Below are 21984 nucleotides of genomic sequence, written 5' to 3'. Positions count from 1 at the left end.
TGTACTTTGGATAATAATGGTCATCATGTTCCACCATCATTTCTAAACCCATGCACCTTCCCTTCCCCTCCAACCCCTCTGCCCTATCTACAGTTCCTCTATTTCTCCTATGCTCCCCCTCCCTATCCCACTATGAATCAGCCTCCTTATATCAAAGAAAACATTTGGCATTTGGTTATTTGGGATTGGCTAACTTCACTTAGCATTATCTTTTCTAACTCCATCCATTTACCTGCAAAAATTCATGATTTTATTTTCTTTTATTGCTGAGTAATATTCCATTGTGTATATATGCCACATTTTTTAAAATCCATTCATCTATTGAAGGGCATCTAGGTTGGTTCCACAGTTTAGCTATTGTGAATTGTACTACTATAAACATTGATGTGGCTGTGTCCCTATAGTATGCTGTTTTTAAGTCCTTTGGGTATAGGCCCAGGAGAAGGATAGCTGAGTCAAATGGTGGTTTCATTTCCAATTATCCAAGAAATCTCCTTAATAACAAAAGCTTGGAATTAATTGAAATGTCCATCAGAAGGAGTCTGGGGAAAACCTGGGGGCATTCATTAAGACTGAAGTACATGCAATTGTTAAATTGACATAGAGAAAGATACACACTGATAAGTCACCATGACATCCCGAGTGAAATATGTGGAATATGTTGCTGTTTGGACAAAAAAGAAGGATATGTGTACATATACTTAACAAGTTTATACGAGGAGCATAAAGAATACATCTATACATAACTTTAAGGTATAAATAAACACATAACAACAGCTCTGGAGCCCTTCCCCCTTTTCCTCAGGGGCTATTCAAGAACCGGAGTTTTGAAAACATTTTTAAAAAATCAGATGTCAATATGTCATTTGAAAAACAAAACAAAAAACACCTCTATACTGCATCCATCCAGAGTCTTTTGTTAATTTGTGCTGTATGGGGCTGACGTGTTAAAAATATGCCTTAAACTCTGCTTTGAAGGGGGGAGGGTGGAGACTTTTATTTCCTCCCTCAGTGAAGCCAATAAAAAGTATGAATAGATTCCGCGGACCTCGTGCGCTGTGGCTCCAGGGCTTTCCCCTCGCTGCCCTCCTCCGACCTGCGGCCAGCCTGTCGCTGCGCTTGGACTCTGCCGCCTGGCTGGAGTCCCGGCTTCCTCCTTAGAGGGCGGCAGCGGGCATCTCGGCGACGCATGCGCCCCAATTTGCGCCCGGGGAATTAAAAAAAAAAAAAAAAGAGGTGGGGTGCGGGGGAGCTCGACGAAAACACACGCCCCCAACAAAACGCAAGAGGCGGGAGGCGCGGCTGGCAGTCTCCGGGCCGTGGAGCGCCTCCTCCGCCCTCGCGCGCGTCCCGGCCGCGGCGTGATGCGCACGGACCGGCGTGAGACATTCGGGCCACCACTGTCCCCGCACCTGGACGCCGGCCGGGTGGCGCGCGCTCCGGCCGCGATCGCTCCCTGCGGCGACTTCTTCCTAGACTCCGGCGCCCGAGGGGACCCTTGCTCTCCATGGGGCTGAGGGACTGGCTGCGGACCGCGTGCTGCTGCTGCCCGTGCAAGTGTCTGGACGAGCCCGCCCTGCCCGAGAAGGAGCCCCTGGTCAGGTGGGTGCACCGCTTGCCCACGATCCGGGGTCGCCTGGCCGCAGCCGGGCACCCGGGGTGAGGATACCTGTATGCGGGTCTGAACCGGGAGGTGGGCTTGCTGCAAGGTCGCACTGAGGCGCAGATTCAGCCCCTGGGTCCCTCACGGGATGTCTTGGGTAAGAATGTTTACACTCGCAGGATCTTTGAGCCAGACTTTTTGTTGTTGTTGGCGGCCAGAAAACACAGATTCTTGGAGACCCAGTGGATACTTGTGGAAAGTGCCAAGAATTCAGTTGCAGTGCTTGGGCAGACGAGTACGGGAGAAGTTTCTATTAAGTCCTGTAAAATTCGTGATTGGGAGTTTGATAGGTATATTACAGTGCAGTGTGCAACTGTGGATTTGTGTGTCACTCAGCCAAAAAGTTAGATACCTCTCCATTCAAAGTTGTTACCAGATGGTGACAATTTTAGTGACCGAGCCCAAGGAAGGTTTTTCACATTTAAAAAAAAAAAAAAAGATGATGCATATTGTGTCAGAGATAGCCTATTCACTAGGATGTTGATTCATTATACATTAAGCTATAAGATGTGAAGAAATTTAATGGTCATTAGCCATGTGCTAAGAGGCTTTGTGAAGAAACCCTACAGCATGATTTTGTTCAGGCTGTGATTTTTAAGCCATGATTTTGCATCTTGAGTTGGCTGAAATTAAGCTTCCACTAGGTCATGCCTCTGGGGTAGATAGGACAGAAACAGAATGTTTAAAATGAAATTAGGAAACAGTTTATAAAATGGAATTCCAGGGTTGGGTGAGCAAACACTCAAGCCAGGGTTTTTTTTTTTTTTTTTCTTTATGAAGTGTGCAGATAATATAACAACGCTTTCACAACTCTTTCTAAATCATGACTTACCTTTTTAACTCAATCAAGTTGAAACACTTCCCTGGACTTTGAAGATCTTACATAACCCCTTCCTGCCTGTCTGCTCTTATTTTCCAGTATATCAAACACACTACTTCTTGCCACTATAAGAACAATCTTCTGATGGTCCCTGCCACAAGTGGTGACCTTTTGCCTTGCCGCCTCTTCCTAGATGTGATTTTTCAAGGACTCCTCAAGTTGTCTTCTTTGATTATGTGACATCATTTCCTCTCCTATGACTGAGAACTTAGAATTTGTCATCTGCTCCTCCCTGTTTAGTGAGTACACATGTATGTCATGTGTATTATACACACACACAGCCATATGCACAATGCATAGTATTTTTGATTACTTTTTCTACTGGTACTCCAAGGGAGAAACTGTGTCATCTGCTCCTAGTTTAAAAGGTAGAAGGTAACCATCTAGAATTTCATGCTTGGAGCATATACTTGAATTGTCAGTGCTCTTAGTTAATATGAAGTGTAGCTTTCAACTGAGTTTCATAGTCAGATCTTTGGATATTTCTGATGTTCTGTCTAGGCTTGCTATTTAGGTTAATAGTTTTGGTCATTTTAAAAATCTGGATCTCCTGTCTTGGCTTACTTACAGTGATATAAGTCAGTGAATTTTGCAGGTGATTTTTAAGAAGATCGTTTCAGATGAAGCAGCATAGCATGGTAATAATGAATTACATTGCCCAGGATGAGTCACCCACCTGGATGAGTTGGCATAAGTTAAACTCATTTGTGCCTCAATTTCCTCATCTGTAAAATGGAACGATAATAGTATATATATACCTCAAAGGATTGCAGTGAGAAATGAAGGAAGACAATACATGTCAAGTGCTTAATATAGTGTCTGACACATAATAAACTCTCAATAAATGTTAGTTATTATTAATTATTTTTGTTATTCCGGGCATGTGAATATGAGTGGACTGGTCTCGTGGTTTCCTGTCATTCTGGCCCCATTTCAACATAACTATTTCCAGAGAGCAGCTTATTAATGGACATGTGGAATAGTGGTAGGTGAGGGTGTGTGCAGATGGGTATCTATATGTTCTTTCCTACGCAAGTCATCTGAGGGCCTGGTTTCAAATCCTATTTTTTTTTTTAGTTTGTTTTTATTCTGTTTAGAGTGTCCAACTGAGTGTATGTTTTTAGTATATACATGAAATTGTGCAACCATCACCTCTGTCTAATTCTAGTGCATTTTCACTACCCATAAAAGAATCACTGTTATCTATTAGCCGTCACTTCCCACTCCACCTTCCCTTCACCTACCATCCACTTGTCTGCTTTCTGGCAGTCTAGATTTGCCTATTTTGGACATTATTTAGAATCATCCAGTATGTGGCCATTTGCCTGGCTTCTTTTACATAGTAGCGTGGTTTCAGGGTTCTTCCTGTTGTAGCACATATCAGCGCTTCATTCCTTTTTATGGTTGAATAATATTCAATTGTATGAATAGATCACATTTTGTTTATCTCATCATCTGTTGGTGGACATTTGGGTTGTTTCCACTTTGGGGCAGTTATGGATAATGCTGCTGTGAACATTCATTTTAGATTCTGTATAGACATGATTTCAATGGCCTGGGGTAAAGCCCTAAGAGTGGGATTGCTGGGTCGTATGGTAAATGTATTTAATTTTTGAGGACTCTCATATTGTTTTCCAAAGAAACTAGTTTAAAATATTGATGTGGTGAAGTCATGTGGCCAGATGGTCTGAATTATTATTTTATTGAGAACTTCATTCTTTGTCTTTTTGTTTTCATTTATAAAAAGAAGGTTTGTAAAGACATCTTTTCCTCCTTAACTAAATCCTTTACTGTCTATAAGAATGGCTTCAGGTTTTATTTTGCTCCCCAGAGCAGCGGTGCCTGGAAGAGGTGAGAGGAGATGATGTTTGTCATCTGCATGCACAGTCATCTCCAGTCCTTTCTCAGAACACACCAGGGACTCTTGTTTGTTCAGGAAAAAAACAAAACAAAACAAACAAACAAACAAACAAAAAACAGCTCTTAGTCTGGGCTCCTTTGCCAGTCTGACTGTGCCACTTCCATTTTTGACCTTGATCTTTTTGCTTTTTCTGGAACCTTGTAACTGTAGGGGAAGCTTGTACCTCGCTGAAGTGCATCTGTGTTTCTCTCACCCACTGGCTGGTTTTTCTTCTCCCTTTCTCTAGAAATATTCTGAGGGGTTCCCTGAGTAATAGCCCATCTTGATATTGCCATGACCTCCAACTGCCGTTCTCTGCTGTCCTTTGTGTCACACACAGATGTCTTTAAAGAGTAGTCAACTGACCCCCCTACCTCCTTCTTCATCACCATTTTCTTTTTTTTTTCCTGGAATCACTTGGTAAACTTGCTAAAACTGTAGCTTCTGGGATCCATCCCAAACATTGTGACTTCCAGGTCTGGGACTCTGCCTTTTACTAAGCATACCAGGTGGGTTGGCAGAATGTGGTCTGGGGACAGCCTTCAAGAAGCACAGCCCTAAAAGCTTATGCTTGAGATGGCATTAAGGGACCTCTGACCTTTGTGGGGCAGGCCCATTTAGGTAACATCCGTTCCTTTGAGTAGTTATTGGGCTCCTGAAAGCTGGCCTCTGTCCAGTATAATTACATGGAACTTGCTCCCTTGTAACTTAAAAGAGAAAGGTTTGGCTGTTCTTTTCTCCGTGATGTGGAGTACCTCTGTGCTGACCACCCATCTCTTCTCTCACATTTCTTCCCCTCTGCTTTGGCATTCTGTGTCTCTTTGCCTACAGTCACCTGATCCAGCTGGTGTCCCCTGGTGCCTTTGCCAGGGCGGTAGTTGTTGATGGAGATGGGTTTTGTTGTTCCCTATTTCTTATCACTCTGCTGCTTAAAGCCCATCTTCATTGCTACCTTTCTGATGAAAACTCAGAAAGTCTCCTAAGGAGTTCTGCTGTCCCCTTTCTTTCTTTTTGCCCCTCGGTCTCTCATGGTGTTCTGCCAGGTATCATAGTTATAAGGTGGTACTGTCACCCTGACAAGGCTGGAGGCCTTAGTGCAGATTAGAGGCTGAATCTTACTTTGTGTCCCCTGTTGTGCCTGGCACAGTGTGCCACAGTGAAGGAAGAGCTGAGAAAGTACTTTTTGGGTGATAATGATAATAATAGTGTTCATTTATTAATTGCTTGCTGTGTGTACATTTAAAACGATTATTTAAAATACAATGATAGGAAGAATAGTGAAAGAAACTCATAAACCCTGCACCTGCCTTAAGAAAGAAAATATTGATAATGGAGTTGAACCCTCCCCCCAAAAAAAAAAGGTCCCCCTATAACTTCATCTTCCTCCTACCTCCACATATTCAGGTGGCCTCTGAACTGAATCTGTGTTTAGCATTCTTAGACTTTATATATGAGGTGTATACTGCATGCAGGCTCTGGCATGAGTGAGAATTTTTTTTAATACATTGTCATTTAACAGACACTTTGATCAAATGAGGTAGATATTAGTTATCTTCATTTATAAATGAGGAAGCCAAGGCTCAGTAAGTTCAAAGTCAAAGTTGATTGTTTAGAAACCCAGTATTTGAATCCATGTCTGTCTGGCCTCAAAGCCTTGGCAGTAGAGAAAATTCAGATAACTCTCACATATTTTCTAAAAGTAACATAAAATTTATTTCCAAGAACTTATCAGATTTCACTGCCATAGCCCCTGACCATTTTGGCCCCTGCCTCCTTCCCTTTTTCTGTATCCTTCATTACTGTTTAGATGTGAGAGCAGCCTGACACCAGGAACCAAGTCATGTGTGGGGTGGGGGACACTAGAGTCCTAGTCCTAGCTATTAACCAGCTGTGATTTGCAACAAGCCTCTTAAATTCCCTGGACCTTCATTTCTTCTATAAAAATGGGGAGATCTATCTTTAATGGTGATCTGGAAGGGCCCTTTCAGGTTTGATCCTCCTTCTGTGGTCTTGTGTTAACTGATATTCTCGGGACCCCCTCCCCCTTCCAGGCTGTCTGTGGGGCTGGGAGGGAACCTCAAGTCCCTGAAGTGTTCATCCTGATCATTTGTCAGTTTTCCATCTGCCCAGGGCTGCCTCACCAGTGAATAGTTGAGTAGGCGTTTCTTTTTCTTTTCAAAAATAAAACTTATCATTTATATTTTTTGTGGCTCTGGGTGGGAATAGAACCCAGGCCTTGCACATGTTAGGCAAGTGCTCTACCACTGAGCTATGCCAAGAGCACCTTAGTAGACATTTTTTTTCAATGCAAGGAAACTTAAGAACAAGTCCAGGCCTGGATAAAGGATTCATGGCCTGATCCTGACCCAAGAAAGCCAAAGGTCCCATCAACCTGTGAGTCATATAGTCACTGTTTTCTCATCTTCAGTGAGATTGCAGTCATGAAAGACCTGAATCATGTAAGATTCATCTTATCAACCATCTCTGTAAGGTCTGAGGTCCTGTATGCCACTCTTCCCTGCACCGATCACATTTCTGAAGCAAGGTAAATGTGATCAAAACAGTGATGACGACAAGCCAGTTTGCTCCAAGGAGAGGATGATAATACCAGTGGGTTGTTCTGAAATGTCTGTAAAACGTCTTTCGGTTCAAGATTTTATGCTACCAGTGAAGAGAAATGTGGGGGTATGGATTATCAGTTTTCTAATGCTGCCCCAATAAATCACCTCAACTTGGTAGCTCAAAACAACAGAAACATCCTTTCACAGTTCTATAAGTCAGAAGTCAAGGTGTGGACAGGGCCACAGTCCCTCAGAAGGCTCTAGGCATTGTGAATATTTCTTGGTGATTCCAGCTTCTGGGAGCTCCTGCTGGTGCTTGGCTTGTGGCAGCACCACTTCAATCTTGACCTCTTCTTCCCTGTGCTCCTCCTCTTCTGAGTCTCAGGTCTTCCTCTTTTTTCACTTAGGAGGATACCAGTCATTGGATTTAGCCTCCACCCTAAAATCCAGGATGATCTCATTCCAAGATCCTTAATTACATCTGCAAAGCCCATTTCCAAATAAGGCCATGTTCAGAGGTACTGGGGATCAGCACTCGGATGTGTCTTTTGGGGGAACACTCTTCAATCCATTACTAACTACTTTGGGGAAAATGTGTGAGCTCAAAGCATTGATTTTTCTTTCTTTTTTAAAACTTTTTTCTTATTTGTCAATGGACTTTATTTTGTTTATTCGTATGGGGTGCTGAGAATTGAACCCAGTGCCTCACACGTGCTAGGCAAGCACTCTATCACTGAGCCACAATTCTAGCCCCAAAGCATTGGTTTTTATTTCACTTTTGTGGATGGCTTTCTTCCATCTGTGATAAAGTCATACCCTTGCCATTTAATAATCCACTTGAACATGGGTTGTGGCCTTGGAGGCCCAGCTTAAGACAACTTTAAGCAGAAGGAAGCCCAAGTCCTCTGACCCCATAGAGTCACCTGTCACACAGTATCCTATACAGGCATCAGAGGCCTGAGGAGACCAAAGGTAACGTAAGGGACCACAGTGAGCAGCATGGGCTATAGCATCTTCACAGGGGTTACTTTGAATGTTTTTTTTTTGGGGGGGGGGTATAAGGGTATAATTCTTATTCTTTCATTTTTATTGGCTGTCAATAACTGACAAGCATCATCATCACTATCTGTTTGTTCCAAAGCAAAAGAAGAAATGGAAAGAATTAACAGTGACGGTTGAGTTTTTAACCATTCATGGCTCCAAGCTTCCAAATACTTCACTGCCTTCTCCTGTCAGTGCCCACCTACAACTTCTGTTGTTGATAACAGAACTGATGCACACATCTGTGGGCAACGGACTGAGAACAGAGGCCAGGGTTTTTATTTTTTTACAGTGCCTGAATTCCCATTAGGGAAAAAGTAATATACAGTCTCAGCTTAAGCTAGATGATTACTTAGTGTCTGCACCGGGGTTTGCTCTAAGAAGGAATTGAATTTCCCTGAATGGCCCACAGACCATGAAGAAATGGCACAGTTTGAGTTGCCCTGTTGCAGGATTCAGGTGAGGGGAGAAGGCAGGTGAGGAAGAGCTCTGTCTTCCCTGCCCTCCGGTTCTGCACAGTTGTCCCAGGCCTTTCAGTGTAGGGGGCAGTGTCCTGAGTGCTTGACCATGAGGTGCTACTGGGTCTTGTTACTCGGTAGTTCTGTCTTGTAAAGCCACCTTGACGCTGAATTCATTACATCTGCTGTGTGAGAATTACTGAATGTGTGAATACGGAATCCTGCTCCTGGGGGAAGTACAGCGAGAGTTTGGTTCCTGTGAGCTGATTCACTGACCAGTCCTAACACAATCTTGTTTCGAGTTTCTACCCAGAGTCACTTTATTTAATATATATTGTTAGTCCATTGAAATTGAACTCATGCCCAGCCACGGTTTGTCTGAATGAAGCTTATCTACCATATATTTTAGCACATAGGGAAAACTCTGAACAGAGAGATCAATAAAAATTACAAAAATGCAAAATACATCACTGACTATACTATAAAAAGGACACTTGTTTCTTTTTTTGGTATGAGAGCTGAAAACAAGAAGGCGGATCGTTACCCTCAGTTGAATGTCCACCTCTGTTTTTCACTGCACACGTCCATGAATGACCTTTAAACCATCAATACTGTTGGTTTTAGGGTGACAGGTAAATGTTTGTGAGTGGAAGAATTTGCAAGCGTGGAATCCGTGGATCATGAGGATTGACTGTAATTACGCCTATGATTTCCACTTGACATTGAAGAAACGGAGGCACCGAGAGCTTCAGTAACTTGCTCAGAGGCATGCACAGCTGAACTGGGGTTCACATCCTTTTATAGTTCAGTGCCATAGAAGGAGCAGAGCCCTGTGCAGGGAGGTGTGTCACTGTGCTGATATGGTGGGTGCTAGAAACTGTTTGGAGTACGACACTTTCCCTGGATTACGACAGCCTGTGGTCCAGAAACCCCAAGCTCATTTTCCTGTCTTGAGGCCAGAGACCAAGTGCTAGTGCAAAGCAAGAGTGGGGGAAGGGAAGGCTGGCAACGTTTAAAAAAGAGAACCACCACCGACTGTAGATGCACAGCCATCTTATGTGGGCAGAGCGTTCCTGGTACGGTGTGGACTCACCTCGAGTGGATCAAATTGTCTTCCATCCTCCGAGGGAAAGTGTTGGAGGATATATTAATGTCAGTGAGGTCTCAGATTCGGCCCAGATGGCCTCATCCCCGCACCCCTCTGCTCCACCCACACCATGCTGTGTTTTCCCAGAGCCAGGTCTGAGCAGATTGGGAAGAGTTGATGAATCTCATGCCCAGCTTCCTGCAGAAACCTGCATGTGCAGCCCTGGGCCAGACTGTGATTCACAGGAAGCACCTACAAAGACACAAAGGACGCTAGCGCAGGACCGTGCCCCTGGCACCAGGACTTCCCACTTTCTAAGTTTGGCACTTTTCCTTCTTGAGAGACAGGGGAGGGTTGGGGTGCGTCATATGGTGGTTCCTGGAGCAGGACCTCAGGCCCTGTAAGTCAGAGGGCAGTGCTCTACGGTAAGTCACCCACACTCCATTCACAAGGTGACTTTTAAAGGTTTTCTTGCCTGAAAACTCACAGAATCTCTCTTCTCCTTTTCTGCCTTGCCTTAGTCTTAGTGTCATTGGAAGTTCCCAGAAGATGACATTTCTTTCTTTTATATGTCATGTGATCTAGGTTTCCTGGAACTTTCTAGATACTTTAAAGTGATTATATCAGCACACCTTTGTTTAAAAAGTAAATTATGCTTAACTCTGTTGGAGACTGAAGTCCTTTTTAGTTTGGTTAACAAATATTTGTTTTGTGCCAGTTACGCGCTGTGTACTTTATTCTTTTTGTGTGTGTGTGTGTGGGGGGGTACTAGTGACTGAACTCAGGGGCACTTGACCACTGAACCACATCCCCAGCCCTATTTTGTATTTTATTTAGAGACAGGGTCTCACGGAGTTGTTTAGCACCTCGCTTTTGCTGAGGCTGGCTTTGAACTCATGATCCTCTTGCCTCAGCCTCCCGAGTCGCGGGGCACTTTATTCTTTTACAATGACCTTTAGGAAATAATTTTGGTGAGAGTGTGTGTCCAAAGATAGTGTATGCCTTGTATTAGTTGACGGTGTCCTAAATTGCCTCTTACTTAGTTTTAATTTAGGCTTTTAAAAAACTTGTGTTTGTGTGTATGTATCACAGACAAAACAAAAACGACATAAAAATTAGGAAGAGTGTATAAAGAACACCTCAAAGTGCCTGCTTCTGCTACCACCACCCAGGGCAATAGATAGCCACTGCCAGCCCCATATCTCCTCCATGATCAGATCTGGACTTTTGTGATAGTCATTTCCTTATTTATTATTTTGTTTTTTTACCACCCCACTGTGCACCTTAGGGATGTACTTTAGTGTGGCCTGCTTTTAAGCTTCGTGTAAATGGGATCAAAACCACGTATGTGCCCATACACCTGACCTTGTGCGCTTGACTTTGTGTGATCCATCTGTGCTGTTGTGGGGCGCTTACTTCATGGTTCTCCTGGATTTCTAGTACATTCCATCAAATTCACCTTTTCTCTTAGTGGACTTTAAGGGTGGTTTCCAGTTTGGGGCTCTTAAGCATGGTTTAGAAACTTCAGAGTCAGAACATAAAGTGAAGTTGTTCATCCTTCAGCCATGCTGGCCTCCTCCTGGTTCTCTAGATATACCAAACATACCCTTGTCTCAGGGCTCTTGACCTTTCTTGCCCAGAATGTTCTTCTTCTGGTTACCTGAGTAAATAACTGCCTCCCTTTATTCAGATCGCTGCTTAAAGTCATTTTATCAGCAAGTTCTGCCTTGAACATCCCCTTTAAAACAGTGCCCATCCCCTGTCTGAACCTTATTCATCGTGTGTTTCTTCATAGTCCTGGCCGTCATCTGACACCAACATATGTGCTTGTCATCTGCTTCCTCCCACAAGACTACAAGCCTGACTTTCATAAATGTAATCAGTAAACAGTGTGAGGAGTTTGTTTGCCAGCTAGAACTCAGATTCTAGCCATATCTCTGGTGTTCAGAGTCCTGTGAACTCAGGACACAAGAGTTTATTCACTCTGCAAATATTTATTGAGTGCCTACTATGTGTGAGGTGCTGTTTTAAGCACTTGAGATGCATCATCACTGAGCAAAAAATAAATAAATTAAAAAATACAGATTCCTGTCTTCCTGGGGCTTTATTCTAGTGGTGGTAGGGCAGGAGTATAATAAATAGTAAACATAATAAGTAAACTAGGAGATAAGTGTGTAGGAACAAGAAAAGGTGGAGTGGGGAAGGGAAACATGTTTGCAATTTTAAGTAGACTAGTCAGGGCAGGCCTCACAGAGGAGATGTTTGAGGTGTGAAGAAAGGAACATCTGGAAGGAAATGGTGTGGGCAGTTTGATCTGCCAGTGCAAGGGCCCTGAGGTAGGAGTGTGACCTGTAGCTTCAGGAATAGCAAAGAGGCCAGAGTGCTTGGAATCTGGTCCAGTCTATGGATCATTATGGGATATGGGCTTATACTCTAAGTTAAATGGAAGCCACTGGGAGGTTTTAGAGAGGGATGGCATGATCTGATTTATATCAAGGGGATCACTTTGGCCTCAGAATAGAGCAGGGGGAAGCAGTTATAGAAAGAAGTAAATCTCAGTGAAAAAAACTTCTGTGGGAATTCGTATGCAAGCCTTGAGCAGCCCTGGCTCAGGGGGTCCTGCTAGAGGCGGACACATTGTGAGGGTGGAGCGAATGGGCTTTTCTGATGGATTGGATGTGGGGGACGAGGGGGGCAGGATGACTTCAGGGTCTTGGCCTGATGGCTGACAAGGAAGAACTTGCCACGCTGGGGGAGGGGAGCCTGCAGTCAGGTCTAGTGGGAAGAGCAGGTGCTCGATTGGTACCTCGTTGAGCTTGTGCTGTCTACTAAGCATCCAGATGGACAAGGGAAGTGTGCAGTTTGGGAGAGAGGTCTGAGCTGGAGGTTCACGCATAGATTCCAGAACCTTCCTTGTGTGGATGCTGGCCTCTTCTCTGCTGAGGCTCCCTCCTCAAGCTCATCTTCCTGAGCCCCAGCACTTCCTGGAGGACCCAGAGGCAGAGTTTGCCCTGCCTGCTCACTGGCTTCTCCTGGGCTCTGAAAGCAGGTGCACGTGTAAGAACACCGGCTCACAGAGCTCTGCTTTAGCTGTGAGGCCTGGAAGCCCAGCGGGCGGAGCAGGTCCCAGAGGTGCCAGAAGCCAGATGCTGGGCTTGCTTTCCTCCCCTAGGCGGAGGGCCTGTTTCTGGGGTTGAAGGAAGTCTTGAGCCAAGATGGTTTAGTGCCAAGAAAGCACTAACTGAAGCGATTTTAAACTCGGCATTAAAGGATGTTTAAGCACTGAATCAAGTGGGTAGTAAAAGAAGCCAAAATGCCTGTCCTGGAAACAGTAAAGAAAGGACAGAAGAACGAAGGGAAGAAGGAGGACGGGCAGGGGGAGGAAGGGAGGAAGAGGGAAAGAATCTAGTCACCTGCTCCTCCCTCGCAGCCAGGTGCGGATAGATGGAGAAGAGCAAGGTTAGAAGCCAGGGCCCCGTTCTAGAGGGAATCAGACGAGGACTGAGTGGAGAGGGGTGGGCCAGCATCCTCTCGAGGACGGTTTGCCTGGACGCTGGAGCTTGGATCTCTGTGCTCTTTTCGGCTTCAGTCTCACACCAGTGGTGGCTGGCACGTGGTTCTCGGGAAGAGCCGTGAGGTCACTGGAACTGCTGGCGTGGACAGCCACCCTTGAGCACGGGACTGGTGAGGGAGCCCAGTCTCTCTTGGTAAATAACTGTCCTGCTCATTTGCACTTTGTAACCATGTCCCCTGGGACAGAATTTAGCATTTCTGATTCTCTCTCCTCCTGACCCTAGACCTGTTGAAAGAGGACTCCAGAAGGGGTCTCATGCCCTTGGGGGGGGATCAGGGTGAAATCTGAGACTTTCCTCCTCCTGCCTTGTGGGAGTGAGGGCAGTTTCTGCTTAGGATGTAATATCAGAGCAGCCTCTGAAACGATACGTAGTTAATAAAATATTTATCATCAGCAGATGGTGGCCATGGGCAAGCAATGCTGTCACTTCTTTCCGAACCTTTTTGAAATCACTATCATGGAGGGAGAGAGAGCCAAGCCCAGACCCTCCTTGCTCTGTGTCCTCCCAGGGCTGCTGGGGTGCAGACCTCAGGGCCTTTGAAAGAAGCCTGGCTTGTCACTATGAATAAGAAGAAGGTGGCAGAAAGTGGAGTAGAGGAGCCAGCAGGGCAGAGCAGACTGGGTGGCTCTGCAGGACGAGCAGGCTCAGGAGGGTGGCCGGAGCTGGTGGGGCAGCACTGGAGAGGCACCGCTCATGCAGGGCCTCTTCTACACTGTGACTAGGCAGAATCAGAAGCTCCTCAGGGGACACCAGGGGAGCACTGCTTCTACTTAGGGCTGGGCTAGATGGGAGGAGAACCCAGGAGGCCTTTGCCTGTCTGGAGACATGTGCACTCTCCAGAGGCCTGTGTTGACCTTCCTGTAGAGCACCCCACAGCTCCTAGACCAAGGATGGGTGGCTAGTGTGAGTGTTCCAGGTGGGCTAGAGTCCTGTGTGTGTGTGTGTGTGTGTGAGAGAGAGAGAGAGAGAGAGAGAGAGAGAGAGAGAGAGGACAGCCAGAGGACAGAGACAAAGATAGCTAGAGAGGAAAGAGAGCAAAAGAGAAGAGAGAGGAAAGACAGAGAAAAAGAGATGCAGGGGGTAGTTGATTGTTGAGAAGGAGGTGCTGGCCAATGAGGCAGCATTGATCACCCCAAAACAGGAAAAGAAATTGTGGCTCCGTAAAACAAAAGGTGACTTGATTATTCCTAGTCAAATGTGATCTTTACTGATTCTTCAAGTGCATGCTGATTTCTAACCTCCCTCTTTAGGGATGTTTAAAAAGGTGGTAACCTTGAGTTATGACCAGGGTTTCCTTTAGCAGGCTGGGATTCTGGCACAGCTGGTTCCATTCAACAAGTACTTTATTTTTTTAATATTTATTTTTGTAGTTGTAGTTGGACACAATAACTTTATTTTATTTATTTATATGTGGTGCTGAGGATCAAACCCAGGGCCTTGCATGTGCGAGGCAAGGGCTCTACCGCTGAGTCATAACCCCAGCCCTCAATAAGTACTTAAAACAACCACTCTGTGGTAGACCCTGTGGGTGATGTGTGGCACAGAAGCAGTGAACGCAGTCCCTGCTCTTGACCACCTTATCAACTTGTGTGGAGACCAGAGTTATTGAAATAAAATGAATGTGGGAAAAATATGAAAGACCAGTGTCAGGAAACTAGGGTTTCTTGGCCTAAAAATGTGTTCATTGCTGTGGGTGCAGCCTGGGGTGGGAGCTACCCACCAGGCCTTCATGACTTGAGATCGATGCTGCCCTGGGAGAAACCCCTGGGGAATTTGCTGGTTTGTACCCAGAGCATCCACACGTGGGGTTGTTATCAAAGCTGCTTCCTTGTGGGTGCATCCCAGTCACAGCCTTTTGGAGGTGGTGTGTGACACCTGGTTGCTAGGTGACCCCCTTTGGGGACCTCATTCAGGGAGGACTGTCACCTGCCCCTGGAGAAGTCAAGCAACTGGGGATAATTCTCCCTCCTCCCCCCCCCACCCCCCAGATGGTTTCATGACAATAGGGGTGGAGTGTGGGGCCCCGGTGCTGGTGCTGAAGGGGTAATGCCATGTGGTATATCATCTACTGCAAGAGTTGGTTAGGCAAAAGAAATTGGATCCTTGTCCTCTGTGGTGCTGCCATCCCTTCTGTCTGCCTGCTCTTTGAACCCTCTCTGCCCCAGCCATCTGTCGTCTTGGGCTCTCTGCATTCTCTCCAGACACCCCTTCCCTTCCCATCTTTCCTCATTCCCACCAGTCCTCTGATTCTGTGGCTTCTGTGGTGACCACAGGTAGGCCTGCGTCCAGCCTCCCTCTGCACGCAGATCTTGACAGGGTCAGCCTTGGCTTCTGCCCACGAGTCCCAGCTGAAGGCATCATTTCACAGTCACCTTTGACCCCTTCCTCCTGTCACCTATGAGCTGCCCCTGAGGGTTATAGTCTCTCATTTCCCCTCTCTCTGCATTCATTTGCATCTCAGCCACTGGTTCAAAACGTTTAAAATCATATATTTATTTATTTTGCAATAAAACATTGCCTTTCTTACACCTCAAAGGATCTTCCTTGTAATGAAGAAGATGCAGAGAGAGTGGCCACTCTGGTTGTGGTTGGCTTGTGGCCTTCTTTCTGTCTCTGCCCAGCTCTTCCTGTACTCTTACCCTCTGGTGACCCCGAGGGACTCCACCCACACGAAGACCTCAGCCACCTACCAGCCTGTGACAGTTGACTGTGACAGCCTCTTCAGCCATTTCCTTATTCCTGCTTCATCCAAAGTGATTACATCTGAGACCCAAAGAGGCTCAACATTCCTTTGATAACTTGTCACAGTTTGCAGAACAAAGCCTGGACTAGCACTATCTTCATTCTGACCCCAGTCACCTCTTTGTCTTCACATCTGTTTTCCTGGCTCCATGCACCACTGCAGTGGTCCTGCGGGAACGCCTGGATCCCCTGACTTGTGAAGCCTCTGCCCACTGTTTCTGCTTGAGCTCTTCCTTCTGCTGGAGATGCCGTTGCCCTTGCCTCTGCATGCTTGGATCTGGCCGCACGTTGCCTTCATAAAAACCTTTCTTGGGTTTCCCTCTCATCTCATGCAATTGGTCACTTCTTCCTCTCTGCTCCTGTGACATTCCATGCATACTTTTTAAAAGTTGCAGTTATCTCATTGCTTTATAGTCACGTTAAGGGCAGAGACAGTGTCCTATTTATTTTCGCGTCCCCAAAGCCCCCGGCCCAGTACCTAGGACCTAGCAGTATCTGTTCTTTGTTTTTGAATACACAAATAAATGAACTTAACATGCTCGTTAAAGCCCATATGTACAGAGCACCAAGCCATCTTTTGCCTCCCCTTCCATTGGCTCATCATTCTTAAGAGCTGAGTTCTGTGTTTGTCTGTCGGCCACCTGACAGCCTAAGTAAGAAGGCAGCGGTCTGAGAACACTGTGGTTGAACTGGGCCTGACTCCTCTCAAACTGCTCCTTTCCCCATAATGCTGATTACCCTGTCCAGTCTCAGACCCTAAACTTCTGACCCACACCAGAGGGATTTCAGGAGCACCCCGTGGCACCCAGGCCCTAAGCACTGTGCTAGTTCAGGGTCAAGGCTTCCTGCTGGCCTTGGCTTCAACATCCTGCCCCCGTCTTTTGCTTCACTTTTCCCCTGTGGGCCTGGTTGTCTTTCCCAACTCTGGGGCCTTGGTGGCATCCTAATCTGCACCCATCACTCTAGCACTGGAGCTGCTCCCTTGCTGGGCGGTTCTTGCTGCTGAGCCCCAGTCTGGTGATTGGTGCTTCTTCCTATTGAGAGATTTCCTTCTTGCTAACTCCTGAGCATATCACATTGTATTTACGGACATCTTAACTTTAACCTTCATCCCACATGCCATCTGCTTATCTGGATGTCTCCTGTCTTCGTTTGCCATTCCTGCATGTTACCCCTGCAGGTGTGCATGCCAGTCCCTGGCCATGGGACATTCTAGCTCTGCCTCAGAGCATGGAGTCAACACACCCTCTGGGGAAATAAACTGGCCATTGACTCCTCACCAGCCCTCCATGCTGGAGTTCATCTCCAAGTCCCTTTAATCCACCTTGCACAGTCCCGAATAGTGCCCATTCAACATCGTTCTAATCCTAGTACCTGGCTTCTCTCACCCGAGTTACTTCAAATGCATCTTAACAAATTTGCCAAGTCCTCTCCTGAGGCCTTGGAAGCATTCGCCACACTTTACCTGGAAAGATCTTTTAAAGATGAAGTACTATTTAGTTACATCACCGTCCTGCTTATACCTCTTCCAGGTCTTAGGAATAAAGATCAAAATGGGAGAATGTTGGAAACGTGGCCTTCACAGCCACGTCTTCCTGGCTCCTGCTCAGCTTCCTGTTCAGGCTTTGGCCATTGTCCCCTTTCTTCTAACACATGCCCCGGGTTTCCTCCCACCCTAGATCTTTGAACATGTTGGTACCTTTGCTGTACCTCTGTTCTTCACAGTGCCTGCCTGATGCCCACCTCCCCCAGAATCTTCTGTGAGTTTCTCACCTGTGTGCTCATGGCTCCCTGAACAGCCCCAAGCACTTATCACAGTTTTTAATTATATAGTTGTAATCATCTATTAATGTGTCTTCCAGGCTTGACTCTAGTGAGGCCTAAGGACAGGAGACTTGTCTGTTTGCTCACAATTTTATTCAGCCCAGTGATTAACCTGTAGTCAGTGTGGCATGCATATTATTAGTTGAAGTGAATGACCCCAGTGTGACCCTGCCTGTCCTGTCCCACAGAAGTTAACTGGGGCTGTGCATGGCATGCCCTAGATATGATGCTGTATCGCTAATCTTAAACACACATGCCACCTTATAAGGGAAAAAATCGTGAAGCAAATGTACCAAATGAAGCTATTGAAATTCCTAGTCCGCATTTTGCATTGTTTGAAGTATTTAGATACACATTCTTATTGTGTACTGTTCTCAGTGTAAGGATTTTGATAGTTATTATATATAACTTGTGCTCTAGGTTTACTACACTTCCTTGGATTCAGAGGCAGGGGAAAGTTCATCTCTTAATGTTAATTGCTTTCTTGTTTTCTTTTTATGTTACTGGGGATGAAACCTAGATTCTCGCTTGCATATAGTAGACAAGCACTCTGTCACTGAGCTATATACACCCAGGCCCATTTCTGCTCTTTTTAAAATGATTTTTTGTTGTTGTTTTTTTGACTATTGGATTGTATTGTGCTTAATTAGTAAAGCTAAATTAGACATTTTGTTATACATTTATATATTACACTCTATTTTATATAATATGTATTTTTATTTGTACTGTATGTTAATACATGTGATATATACTATATTTTATATGCATAAAACAAAATTTATATCTCCTCTCTTTTTTTTATACCACAGTGGTAATAGTCCATATTCCTCATTTGGAGCAACTCTGGCAAGGGATGACGAAAAGAATTTGTGGAGTCTGCCTCATGATGTATCCCACACAGAGGCAGATGATGACAGAATCCTGTACAATTTGATAGTCATTCGTAATCAGCAGGCCAAAGACTCAGAGGTAAGCACCTTTTGACATCTCACTGTGTGCAGATGATACCAGACAACGGAAAATAGCAAATTACAAGAAGACCCACTTGAAATAAAGAATGAAGGACAGGATGAGGGTTTTTGTTTTGTTTTGTGAGATGATGTCTTGCTATGCTGCCCTTGCTGGTCTCAAATGCCTAGTCCTAAATGATCTTCCTGCCTCTACCTCCCAGGTAGATAGGACTACAGGTGCACACCACCAAGCTCTGCTTACTGATGAGCTATTTGAAATGAAGGGCAGGTATTTATTGGCATATATTATCACTAGTTGCTAATTATAGCTAGTCTTGATAGACCTGCTTGATACCACAAATAAGACTCTTTTCTAATAATTACCTTAACGGAACAAATTACACGCAGGGAAGTGCTGCTTAAGAGCAGGGAGATAGATGGTCTTAAATAACTCCAATAGTCCATCTCTAATCTTTCCAGTTGTTTAATAAGGTAGGTGATTGAAACTGAAATTTGAAGGATGCTTTGCATATCACTAATTCTGAATTAGTGGGGCCTGAATGAATGTTTTTTTTTCTTTTTCTGTTGAAAGCTTCTTAAATTATTCATGTTTATTTGACAGCAATGGTTGTGCCATATTTAGGATGGTTTTTATGATGGGGCTTGAAACCACCCTTGACGATGCTGAATCACAGTTATTGAGTGATAGGGCATTCAATGGGAGGGACTCTAAGTTAAAATAGCAAGGCAGTTGGGGTATTGTTCTCCTTTCTTTCAAAAGTAGCATTTGAGTATTATGTAAAATATTATATAACCTCGTTTTCAAGTAATGCCACCTGTCTGACTTCTAGATTTGTCAGTAAGCTCTGAGTAGATGTCTGTGTTAAGTGCATGCTACGTGTTACTTTGTATCCCACAGCGATTGAGCACAACAGGGCAAGTTAGCACCCCGGCTCTGGCTTTGAAGAAAAGCTAGTGGTGTATAGTGTGTAGTGGGAATCTTCTGTTCCTAATTTGGGGTTTTTTTTTTTCCCTCTAATTATTGCTATTTTATTTTATTGCTCAAAAAATTTAGTTTAGCAGTAGGTCATAACTTTTGGAAGTGCCATGTGTTTGGACCTTGTATTCTGGTGCGTGTTGGATGATGCCTTTAGGGGTCAGCGGTGGGGTGAGGGAAAGCTGACGGCTGCCTCTGGTTCTGGAAGGCTGGGGAAGGGTGGGCTGGAGAGCCCTGCAGGGGCTGTTGACATGTAGTATCCCGCTAGTGGCCGGGCACCGTGCTGTTTCTGGCTTCCCATCCCCAGCAGATTCTCCTTCTTGAAAGCAGGTCACAGAGGCTGCTGCTGCCAAGAACAGCCTTCGCTGGCTGCTGTTCCTGAGCCTGTGAAGGGAACACATGGCCTTGTTTCCCTTTAATGGGAAGAAGAATCCTGTTTTTTGGGAGGGGTTTTGCTAGTGAGTAGGGAACCGGTTCTTTTATCTTCCTCTTCTCTGATCCTACCTAAAGTAGTAAGGGCATAAGGGAAATAGTGTATAACACCCCTGACACACACACACACACACACACACACTTCCATGCAAATGTGAAGCTGGAGCCGGGTAGCTCTCTGCTCTCCCTGGAGGAGCTCCTGCCCCTCTGCCTGATTGGTGTCCACTTTTGAAAAGATAGAAGAGGAGACCACAGGAACCACAGAGGGCTCTCAGTAAGCACAGACTCCAGAATGGCCGTTGTGTGTTTTCCGTGCTGGCCCTGGTGTCTGGTGTGAAGGGTCATCCAGGAGGCCTTTTTTCCTTCTTGCTGAAGAAATGGAGTCAAGCTTGACTTGAGAGGGACTCTGTTACCAAGATAAGCAATCAAGTAACATGAAGATGTAGTGATAATCACACATAATATGATTTGAGGTATCCCTGTTCAGAGTGCTTCTGTTTTTTTTTTAAGTATGAAAGTAATATGGCTAATAAAAAGTTATTTGTATTTTCTTCTAAAAATTTAAAATGCAAGCATATATTAATATATCTATTCATTTTCCTTATGGATTGGATCATTTATTACATACTGTTCTATACTTTACCTTTTTCTATTTCATATATTTGACACATTTCTATTTTAGTAGCTTAGAATTACCTTACTGCTTTGGGGGACTCTGGTATCTTTCGCATGGACTTACCATCTTTATTTGAACGGTTCCTACTTATATTTATGTTAATTTGGTTTTGTTGTATTTTGTTAGTATTATAAGCATGCTGCAGTGGACATCCATAGAAATTTGGATGATCTTTCATAGTTTTTTTTTCCAGGAATAGGATTGCCGGGCCACAGTATGCATTCAGAATATTGGAATTATGACAATGCTTCCTTTTTGGAGGAAACCAAGAAAAACACTTCAGAGTGCAGAACAGAGACTGCAGTCTCAGAACCCTCCAGCAATTAGGTAGTAACATCAGTGGGACATTGAAGTGGGATCCCCCACCCTCAATCCCACCCCTGGGCCAGCATATTGAAAGGCTTTGAAAACTACATTGTGCTGATGGGAGGAGTTGCTAAGCTCCAGAGAGCTATTTGCCATGCTGGGAATGCGGACCCACAAATGTTGGAACTTTTGATTTTTAAAGGGGTTGAGAGCTGGGGATGTAGCTCAGTGGTAGAGTACTTGCTTATCATGCACAAGACCCTGGGTTCAGTTCCCAGCATGGGAGGAAAAAAAGGAAATCAAAGAGAAGCTGAAAAATCCAAATTTTCATATAAAATGGCTAGATTTTAAAGTAGCTTATGTTTAAAAAATGTCATCCAACAAAGTATGTTAATGGATTACTGATGCATAAGGACATGTACTTACATATTACTACTTATTTTTTTATCCAGTATAATTGAAAACGAGCTTGCCATTGATTTAGAGAATGAAGGAGTAAGTTGGTGGGGAGTTAAGTTTGAATAAGTCCATATTTTTTTTTTATCATTGCGTATTTTCTTTTTCACACATGATAACAGAGGATTAGATTTTAATAAAACAGAAGCTTTGGGTTTTGAAAGATAATCAAATTCTACATAAGGAACAAGGAACCTTAGATATTTTTGCATGTTACACTTTAGAAGCTCAATCAAGATATTCAGGAAACAGACAAAATGTTTTTCTTTGAGTATCAGCTTGTGAAAGACCTAGGAAGGTCCATATTTGCAGTTCTCTGAATAAATGAAAAATAATTATACAAAAGTATGTGTCCTATTTACATTCCCCCTTCAAATCTGAAGTGGATAGAGAAGACTTAAGGCTAAATTTACAATGTTCCAAATTGAAAAAATAG

General features: G+C 44.6%; 1 protein-coding gene across 2 annotated transcripts in view; it reads left to right on the top strand.

Annotated features, from left to right (window-relative positions):
- The first annotated feature begins 1281 nt into the window (after positions 1-1281).
- Mreg (melanoregulin) overlaps positions 1282-21984 on the top strand; it is a 58854-nt gene continuing 38151 nt past the window's right edge. The window contains exons 1-2 of one of the 2 annotated variants that reach the window (XM_046439915.2): positions 1282-1659; positions 18541-18700. In XM_046439915.2, coding sequence (XP_046295871.1) covers positions 1508-1659; positions 18541-18700 — 312 coding nt within the window. In that variant the 5' untranslated portion in view covers positions 1282-1507. The remainder of the gene's footprint in view (positions 1660-18540; positions 18701-21984) is intronic. The other variant, XM_046439916.2, reaches the window with a different exon arrangement.

This window comes from Marmota monax, unplaced genomic scaffold, assembly GCF_021218885.2.
Source record: "Marmota monax isolate L192 unplaced genomic scaffold, Marmota_monax_Labrador192_F-V1.1 WCK01_AAM20220418_F8-fsc00041, whole genome shotgun sequence".
NCBI lineage: Eukaryota > Metazoa > Chordata > Mammalia > Rodentia > Sciuridae > Marmota > Marmota monax.
Note: the sequence above shows the minus strand (reverse complement) of the source record. Positions and strands in the feature narration are given on the sequence as shown.